Source organism: Carex rostrata, chromosome 22, assembly GCF_964058835.1.
Source record: "Carex rostrata chromosome 22, lpCarRost1.2, whole genome shotgun sequence".
In the NCBI taxonomy this organism is placed as follows: domain Eukaryota; kingdom Viridiplantae; phylum Streptophyta; class Magnoliopsida; order Poales; family Cyperaceae; genus Carex; species Carex rostrata.
The window spans coordinates 3,715,208-3,725,756 of NC_135939.1; the positions used below are offsets into that span (position 1 = coordinate 3,715,208).

At 35.1% G+C, this 10,549-nt stretch overlaps 1 protein-coding gene across 3 annotated transcripts; it reads right to left on the minus strand.

Annotated features, from left to right (window-relative positions):
• Positions 1-2,692: 2,692 nt before the first annotated feature.
• On the minus strand, positions 2,693-10,181 carry RAD4 (DNA repair protein Rad4 family). Of its 3 annotated transcripts, none has more exons than XM_078323963.1 (12): positions 10,005-10,181; positions 9,574-9,884; positions 9,392-9,484; positions 8,692-8,784; positions 8,493-8,594; positions 8,305-8,354; positions 7,638-8,225; positions 6,760-7,039; positions 6,478-6,672; positions 5,872-6,015; positions 5,234-5,443; positions 2,693-3,198 (listed from the first exon to the last, which is right to left on the minus strand). In XM_078323963.1, the coding sequence occupies exons 1-12, from the start codon at positions 10,048-10,050 to the stop codon at positions 2,845-2,847; spliced, it is 2,466 nt and encodes an 821-aa protein (XP_078180089.1). In that variant the 5' UTR covers positions 10,051-10,181; the 3' UTR covers positions 2,693-2,844. The 3 variants fall into 3 exon arrangements, with proteins under 3 accessions (XP_078180089.1, XP_078180088.1, XP_078180090.1); XM_078323962.1 differs by having other exon boundaries at positions 9,574-9,893; XM_078323964.1 differs by lacking the exon at positions 8,305-8,354 and having other exon boundaries at positions 8,493-8,566; positions 9,574-9,893.
• Between the last annotated feature and the right edge of the window lie 368 nt (positions 10,182-10,549).

The window sequence follows — 10,549 nt, forward strand, 5'->3', positions numbered from 1 at the left end:
GCTCAAACAAACTGGTGCATACTGTTATAAATATATAACAACAGTTCGGTTTTTAGTCAGCCATTATGTTCACTTTATTTCAGAAAAAACAAGAGAGAAAAAGAGAGAAAAAAAGGGACTGTCAGTTCGATATTAGCATACTGACTTGCAGTAGTTTGTCAACCTATTTGTGTGGATACTAATAGAGACGCAACTGCTATTGTTGGTGTGTATATCTGACACAAAGAAGGAAGAGAAGAAACTGATTGCTCATACAACTAGACAAAGATATTCGCTACATGTCTAGTGGTAAACTCTATCTTGGAATTAATTTTATACATAAATTTTGGTTTTCGGATAGCGAACAAATTTTGAACTGAATCACATTGTTGACATATAACATACTCGAATTCCTTACATGTTTTACAGTATTTTTTGGTACCTTACATGTTTTACAGTATTTATTGGTACCAAACAGCTGGTACCAAAATTAAAAAGAGTTTCTTAACATACACCTCTAAACATTTGAAATAGCTACCTATCTAGAATCTAAGCTTTAATACAACATAGTAAGTCACATCATCAGAAATTAAAAAAACAGATGCTAAAGATTTTGATACCAAAATTACACTTTTCTTTTAAGTTCAGAAAGACAAAGCATTCAAATCAATTCCTCTAGCAAATCTAGAGATGGCTTCCCTGTCTTCATCGTCCATCGACCACTTGAAAATGACTTGAATTGCCTGTAAATGAAGCCCTTCCACATCTTGTAATATCATAAATGTTAGGTGTAAAACCTTTGCATCTCCTTTTGAAAGCTATAATTTGCATCCCTAAGTTGATTCAATTGATCTACCTTGATGGTCTATAAAGCGTAACTTATTTCTTTCTAACCAATATTTTCATAATATATTACCTCTTACTAATTCAATTAATTAATGGTCTACTTTAAAGAGTATACAAGAATAAATTTGACCCATGAAAAGCGAAAATTATTAAAATTTACAGAAGACACATGGTAACTAGTAAGAAACAAATTGATCAGTTGTTTCAGGTAATCCACATAAGACAACAAGTATCACCTTGCTGGCTTTTCTTGACTAAAATTTATTTTATTTCAAAATTTTATTTTTTTCACACAAGTCATAAAAATATTTTAATTTTTAGGGAAATCTTGCCATTAGCCATACTAGAAATTGCCAAATGAGTTAATTAAAAAAATAATCTAAGTTTATTTTGAAAAATAATTATTGTAGGACAGTACATAGATGGACAGGTGCAAGTCCAAAAATATAGCTTTTTGGCTTTTTCCACATGCCTGACAAAACTGAGATAACATTAGCCACAACAGCTATCTCAGGAAGTAGTTAAGTGTGCAAAGAATAACTAAATAAAAAATTATTCGAAAGAGAACTGCTCATTCCCCAGAGTTGTTAACTAGCAATAAACTGGTTTTCTGATTGAGATTTTTTTTTTTTAATTTTCTTGTAATAAAAACAGAACGTTCTAATGACTGAAAACGAGAATCTTTTTGTATGAGCTGGAAAGTGAACGAGAGATTCAACTAATCGATTCTTTACTTTTCAATTTGATTATTCAAATAAAAAGAGTCCAGTTGAAAAGTTGGAATGGAGAATAACAGAATAGTCATTAGATGAATACAAAGCAGAAAAGCTTACAGCTGACTGCTGACAAAGGAAAAAAAGTGTTGAGATTGAAAAGGACGTAGTTGTATCATCAGGAAAGTGAAGAAAAGAAGGTACTAATAATGAACTGCAAGTAGGAAAAAAAAAAAAAAACCCTTATAACTTGTGTTGTTCGACTGTTAGTGTTTCAAAGCTTAAGTTGTCTGATCATTCCTGTAAAATAAGAGCTTGTAAGTTTCATCCAAACAAGCACTAACGAATAATTTTTATCAAATCTTGGATTGTGAATAGGCTATTCTTAAGAACAAGCTATTCGGTGTTTGATTATGTTAGAATAGCAAGAATAAAAAACCAAACTTATTTGTCTTATTAGAACAAATTATTTTCACAAAAAGTTGAAACAAGCTGTTATAATAAGATAAATATCAATTTTACTATTCTAGCTATTTTAATATTGCAACCAAACATTTATTAAGGGAGACAGATTACAAAAGATGTGCAAATTAATATAAAGGCATATAATTAGATTTAGTCACCATACCCAACTCTTAGAAGCAAAGATTGAAGAAATAATAGCACTTTTGGTTAATGCTTCAAATATTAGACAAGACAGTTCATTTATATATTTTTTGAATTTAATCAGAGGCTTTGAAGTATACAACTCTGGCAAGTTGAGGTAGAATACAAATCCAACTTGAACAAGTGGGATGTCAGTCGTTTCATTTTTATAAAACAGAAACGCGACAACAGATATAAGAATATCGGAAATCCTTTTTTTCTCCAGGCCAAAAAATTTATGATGCTAGGGAAAAGCTATTTTTTTTTCCTTTTCCTTTCACCACTAGTTTTCCTAGTGGATGACAGAACATTTATAGATTATATTTCAGCTACTCAAGTATTCTTCAGGAAAAATAGAATTGATCAGAACTAAACAGCTAATCTAGACATGGTCCTAAACAGCTGTGATGCTAACTAATCTTTTATCATGTACCTTATCTTTAATCATAGCAACGAACTTCCTGAACTGTATATGTTCTTCAATGATTACAGAGACATTAGCTTAGTTCTACATAAGAGCCTTTTTTGAAATGACATCTAATCATGTCGTCCACCCAAAATTTTACCAAACATGATAAAACTAATTAAACGCTCATATATGATGTACAAAATTGAACTGTCAAAAGACACATTGGTATATACATAGTAATATTTTGTTACATCACAACTCCTCTACCTGTATAGAAAAGCCACATGAGCACCGCTTGGTTCGCACTGAAGTGCCCTCATCAAAAGTCTGATCCTCTACAGGAAACACATGTTCATGCTCGTGATTATTTTCAGAAACTATCAATGCCGGCAGTATTACCTCTTCTTTAGAATTACCCACCTCACCACTCTTCTCACCCGATGGTTTCTCTTTGAGGTGACCGACGAATGAGGGACTTGCGTACGAGTTATTCAGACGCTGTCTGGTGACAACGGATGAGAGAAGCTGAAACCATCTGTTGAGAGCCTGTGCTTCATGTCGTTTCTTCTCTGCAGCTTCCCGTCTCTCTTCTTCTTCTGCATATGCCTATGTCATGAACGAAATACACACATTATTAACTAACTATGATCAGCCACAAAATGCTATATGCTTTAGAGTTCAAACTTCAACGTGAAGTTAATTTCGTTTGTTATTTTTTTGTCTGTGCAAATAATGCCCGTTTAAGATTAGTTTCATCTGGATAAAAGTATATACTTCTCCTTTTCATTCTTTATCAGAAAATAATACCTGGGTTTTCCTTACTACAATATAATACTCAACATCTCTCAGTTCAACTGTATTTCACAAAAGCCTGGGGTTTTCAACAGCTCAACCTAACCTCATAAGCCCATTCAATATGTTAAAAAATGCACTAAAACTAAGCCCACTGTACATCTACTTAGTTCCAAATCTGTACGAACTATTCAAGGAATAATTTTAGTTGACTTAATTACAAAAGGCCCAGAAGTGGTTTGGTCAAGTTTGGTTGACTTCACTTATCCACTGGGTATTATTTGGAAAAAAAGAAAGAAAATGTCTAGTCTTAATTCAAATAGAGTCAAAGACGAGTTATGCTATGGTGTACTAACTGGGGTAATAGTTAGTGACATTTAATACTGCTGAGCTAAGGGGTAATGGGGTATTGCCACGTGAAGTACATAATTGGTACACATTTATTTTTAAAGGATCTACAACAATGCATACAACAAAAGAACATGGAACTGGCCTACTGTTGTATTATACTTGTCAAATAAAATAAATTATCTGCTACATATTTGTAATATCTTTTAGATCAAATGTTTTAACAATATACAATGACGTCAGTATTTCAATAGCAAAGTATATAAACTAAATAAATTTAACAATTATGTACATCGTGTGTCTTACCACTATATACCCACATATATATATTTTTTTAAAGGCTTGGCAGTGGCTGCCTAGTTTTGTATTAAAATATACCCACATATATCATTATGCATAAAGAAACATAGGAAATATTACATTTGTTAGCTAGATCAAAACTTAAGCCCGATCAACCAGCAATGTATTAGTAACTCTAACGGCCCAAACCAAAACCTCATCAAAACTAAAATTCCCAAACTTGAGCTGCTAACACAACATACTAACCTATCCAGTATCCAACTACTTGATGGCAGCTACAAGTCAAATTTCTTTAGATAAATAACTTAAAACAACCAAGTCCTTGTTATTATTACAAGGGATTGGTAGCATAGCAGAAGCTAGAGACGGCTAATTCCTTTTCAAACTCTATTATATACAAGTCATCATCCCTGCCATAATTATTATTTAATATTATACAATAAATTGTTATTATTCTTGCCATGTTGTCATACTGTTACACTGCTACACTGTCACGCTTTTTCTTATACAAAGTTATTCTAAAACCGCAAGTAAGAACACAGAACTGGAAACCAAAAAATATGGGAAGTCAAAATCCAGCGACCCTCTCTCTTCTCTATTTTTGTGAAATAGATACTTGGGTCACATACAAATTCCATACAAATTCTGCAAACCAGTTTTGTTTTTCTTTTTAGTGGATCACGGACACAGTCCAAGATCTTTCCACTACCAAAATTTTTCAACTTTTGGATTTGCAATACCCTCACTACTTTTCATTTTTCAGATTACCAAGTAAAAAAAAAGTTGTACTGTTATAGTCATTATTTGGATTTACTACTCTCTGATTGTGAAAAAAATAATTTTCTATTATTTTTGGTATGTTATCCTGATCTCATTTCAGATCATGCAGGTTTGTCTGATCAGTCAACAGGTGAGCACATGATTGTATATTTGTAATGAGAGTATATGTCCAAGTGTTATCTTCTTTCCTTTTCCTCTTTCTTTAGTTTGTCAAAGGAAGGGAAGATATTAACAGATCTGTAAATCATTTCCATACAATTGACTAGCTTGCCCTTTACTCTTTCAATGGGAGGTGATGAAAACATAAGACAATACAAGACAATCATGATCAAAACTGTGGTTAACACCAAACCAGATGTGAAGATTATATCTGTTTATGGCTATATAAGCACAGGATTCTAAAACAAATACCAAAACTTACCTCCAAGATAGCATCCTTGAACTCAGAACAGACAACAATGCCTTCAAAAACAGGATAGGTACGACTGTTGCGAAATTCAAATCCGACTAGAGCTGGTGCAAAATTTATTTCAAGCCTCTTTACAACTGGTACCAGTCTAGGAAGTCTCAAGTGCACGGTACCAGGTGGAATGCACTTCTCAGACCATACTTCAACATTGCCGTGCTCATTCTATAAAACATGTAGGAGAAATAGACATGAGAAATCAACAAAGAAGATACAGAAATTTTATTAATGACTATTACATTTCACTGTAAATTGTTAAATTGCTAGATCTTGCAATCACTATAGTTAGATTATTATCTTTCTTTTTGACAAAATATAATAGCTTAGAAAAGATTGCACCCAGAAAAGTGTATCATGCAAAATCTAAGAGTCTACATTAGTAATTCAGTTATCTTCATTAACAACTCAGATTTAGAAACACTATTTTTCTCTGTAAATTTCTCATCAATGATCATGGAAGATATAACTGTATAAAATCAAGGTTTATATGTTTCACAATCCTACTTACAAGAAGCTTCCTCTAACAGATTCTCTACTTTAAAATAAATAAAAAATCATTATTAATGTGACTGGCTATTTGAATACTAATATACCTTGGGTACAATACCATTTATGGCATGAGGCAACTGCAATGGCTCTAATTGCCACTTCCCATACAGTTCCAAATTTGCCTCACTTTGCTCTTCTTCGTCACAAATGCTCGTTTCCGACACCACTTTTTTTGAGTGTTTCACTATCTGAAATAAAGAGGAAAGACTCACAATGTAACCTAAGAAACAAACCATAGGATACCTTGTCAAAAAGATCTTGGTGTTTGCATACTATTACCCAAAATTTTGCTTTCAGCTGTTGGCATCCTAAACAAGGTGCCATTATGGAACAGTTAGGTACCTATCAGATACAGTACTTGTGTTGTTGATGGCTTAATTTTATCAACTCTTGGTCAATTTGGTATTTTGCATGCAAATTGGGCTTTAAATGCTCCAATTATGAGTATAAGCCAAACATGATTATAATTCGAGAGTTTACTTGTGTGATCTGCCTGCAGTTTCAGAGACACTAATTTACATTGATAAAAGGATCCTTTATAACCATAAACATCAAGTCTAATTTGCAAGGACGCACAAGCATACTTAATCTGTCCATTTGTAAAAGAATGAAACATTCACAACTAAAAGCGATAAAATTTGCCTTTCCACCTTAGCTGGGAGTTGATTTGCTCTAACTTGTAAACCCTCTCTCATCCACTTTTGCCTTGTTTGTAGTGTCTGGACACAGGATCGGGGATAAACTGGGTGCCCTGAACAATACCCTAATACCGGACCCCGCGGATGCAGTTTTTGATTCTTTGTAAGCCATTTCTCGATAGCATACAAATGATGATTCTTATATGCCTACATTAGATAACATAAAACACACTCAATTGAATAACCCAATAGTAAGCAGGTAATGTTTAAATATATTGACAGTATCATATGCACCAGTTGGTTTGTGGGAAGAGGTTCAGTTAGTGCCCTTGTCTCCAGTTCCATGTCTTCTAGAGAGGTCCTGTTTGAGCTATAGCTACTCTGATTCAAATGACTGTGATTGCCTGATCCGAGTTGCTTGTCTCCTATAGTGGGATTTATTGTAGCATTATCTATGTCAACAGAGCTCTGTCCAGTAGCTATTGATTCCAATTCTTTCAACGGTGCCATGACTCTGTCCCACCACTGCATGTTAACTCTATTCGGTGCAACTTTATACCACTGCAAGCAGTACCTACAAATTATTGTGTAAAGGTTTAAAAGCACCCATCACTTATTTCTTGATATACTATTTTGATCATCCATTTGGATGATATTTGTATACAAAGCAAAACACCATATTACCAATTGATACCATTGTTGGTGCATTGCAACAAGTACCCACCTTAACTCAATGTTATAGTTAGGCGTGATTCATTAGACAATGGAAACTTTGCCTCTCAGCACAAACTGAACTAAAATCAAGAAAACACAAATAAATGCTGGTTTCCAAGTATTCACGAACCTTTTATCAGTATTATTTGGTTTACACAACATATAAATGTTAAGGGCAATAGCAATTTCTTGCTATGTTAAGGGCAATAGCAATTTCTTGCTTGTTGTTTTGACATCCGTTTTAGTGGCTGTCTTATTTGAAAATAACCTAAAACTGTTTATGCGTTGTTACAACCAAAAAAAAAAAACAGACTTTCTTATTTTTCACACTATTTCTTTCTGTAATATTTTGAAGCCAAAAACATCAAAGGCAGGTGATTCAATATTATAATAGTTATGCACCAGCTACTATAGGCACGGACTAATACCTGCTGGTATATAACAATTAGGGAACCAACCTTCGTGTCACATCTTTAGCCCCATTTCCTGCAAAAGCAATTGCATATCTCAATGGCCTCCTACAAACAGCGGCAGCAGCCTCAACCTTTTCTTCGCCATCAACAATTTCGTTTACTGCATCCACATGTACCCATCTCCCATTCAATGTTTCGCCACTGCAATACACCTCAGCCCAATATAAAGGGGGCCCACTTCGCGACCAAATTGCACTCTTGCCCCTTAATTTCTTTGAATTTCCAGATGACTCTGCTGGAGAACTATGATCCTGATCTGTGGTTTTAGTTGCAGTTAAAGTGGCAGAGAGAGCCATTTCTAACTGCATCTCAAACTCTACATCACCCTTTCGTTTTGGTCCCTCAGTACACTCGTCAAATTTCTCACGAGTTGGTGCAGTTTCTTTCTTGCGTCTCTTATTTCTTTGAGGAGTGGAGCATGTATCTGTTTTGGTATCAAGTGGGGAAGCGTTATCTAGGTTTCTGTTTGATGCATTTACTATAGTTGAAGGTACAGCCTTTGTGTCAAGCCTATGCAATTCTCTATTGGAGCCATCCGGCTTGAGTGAAGTGACATCGAGAATTGATACAAACCTACAGAGAAGAAGAACATATTAATTTAATATGCAAACTGTGTAGAAAGGTGAGGTCCATCTTAAGAAAGACACTATACCTAGCTGCTAAATTGAGAGCTCTGAACAAAACCACTGACAATGCCGCAACCTGCATTGAAAATTATTGAACTGCATTCAATATTACCAATTGAATTTTCTTTCCTGACAGCTACAGGTAGAGTTACTTTTATTTGTGCCTAAAACCTACAGAAATAAAAAAAAAAAGTTAGGCTAAGGGTACAAGTACCTCCTCAACTGTTCCCTTCTGATTTTGAAGAGCAAAGCGAATATTTGATTCGAAAGATCCCCTATCAACACTCTCTGTTAATAAATGGAAATTACTATGGAACTGCAAGGAAAGGAATTGATTAAATCAAGCATTAGCTTGTACTAGTAAAGCTTCAGCTTTTACATTGCAAAATTAGGTCCGAAAATCATAGTCATACCCAGTTCACCAGGGGTTTTAGATTATTGACTGTCAAATTAGGAGCTTCTGTAATCTTCAATAGGTTAGATGGTAAGAGGGAAAGCATCGAGGCCTGAAAAAAAAAAAGGAGCCAGTTATAGTAATTCCAATCAACAAATTTCATAAAGAATGAGAAAGACATGAAATTATTCCTTCCCTTTTGTCTATCATTCAATTTTAAAAATAAATGATGAGTAGAACTAGGGTGTTCTTAAGTTCACCAAACTCCTTTGTGAACTCAACTCTAAAACATATCGAATTGGCTTCAAACGACGAATCTAAACTGTTAAAACCCATCTACCTTACGAGTGATGCATCTACATGCGGATATTTTAATTTTGGAATGAATTTTGTATAGAGTCTAAAAAAACGTTCAAAACATGAATTCATTAAAATTAATTCATAAACCTTCTAATTTTGACCGCTTGACTTCATGCTAAATTAATTCTAAAGTTCAAAATTTTCGCATGTAGACACATCACTCGTAAGATAGATGGGTTTCAACAGTTCGGATTCGCCGTTTGAAACTAATCCGATAGGTTTAGAGTTAAGTTCACAAAGGGGCTTGGTGAACTTAAGAACACCTTAGTTCTAATCATAAATGATATATGCTTTATTCCTTTATACTACAATTTTCCTTCTTTTAAATATTTCTTCCACATATAATTTTACAGTTTTACCTGAATGAGAGGGTCATTGCATGTCTTGTCTATCATTCTACCCCGAGCCAACAGGCATAGCAAGTGAACTTTGTGAACTAGCTCAGCTAACTCCTGAGAACATAAAAAGATATCAAACAAAAAAAATTAAATTAAACAAATTACATAATGTTGTACCATATTCCCCGATTAAAAGTACATGCCTTTTCTTCAGGTGACAATCTACGAGAAGTTCTCTTCTCAGCCGAGGAGGGCAAATCAGTAAATTCAATAGTCACCTCCTTGCCGAGATCATGTGAAAACCCCTCCATAGTGGGGATATCGCCGTCTTCCCAGTCCATCTCAGTTTGAAAAGCTTCTTCATGCTTTCCTTCTCCCTCCTCTTTCACCGCGCTTTCCTTTGCACTGTCAACAGAGTCGCACGCTTTCACACTAATGCCATGGGGGAGGCCTACTTTGAGTTTTCCTTTGCGTTTATCCCGTGGTTTTGGTGATATCGCTTCAACAGCCTCTTCTATTTTTTCTGAGTATCGAAATGTGGATTTTACTCATGAGAACCTTGAAAGGGGAAAGAAGGGGCTAGCGAGCAAGAGAGAGAAAGAGAGAAAGAGAAAGAAAGAAAGAAAGAAAGAACCTGGATGTTCCTGAATGGGTCGTTTGGAGGCGCTTCTTGTTCGCATTGGGCCTCAACGAGAAGTCGAGAACTCCCGGAGAGAGGTGGGGCGGGGGAGGAAGAGGAAGCGAAGAGCCGAAGAGGGGAGAATTATGGTGCACGACACCTCGGTTCCCGCGCCGGGGGCGTCACTTCCTGATGAATCCGTTGATAAATCTGGACCGTTATTTTTTACTTGGCACGAATCTTAAAGTATACAATACAGTTTCAATAAGCACCGGATCAAATTGGACTCAGCTGAGATTAATATAGGCCGTCTGTTTTTTTAGATCGTAACTCAAGTACCTGGGGGGACACGGACTCGTTCCTGATTGGATCGCCTGTATCATTTTATATGAAATGGAAATTATTATTGACCTCTTACCATAATACATGACCTATATCAGACAATACTCTTTTTCAAAAAATGAATTGTTCAAAACCCAGCCTATTTAAGGCCCGTAAGAAAAGGGCTGAGAGCTTCATGAGCTTCGGTATTATTTTCTTATAGGACAAGTTTAGGGTCA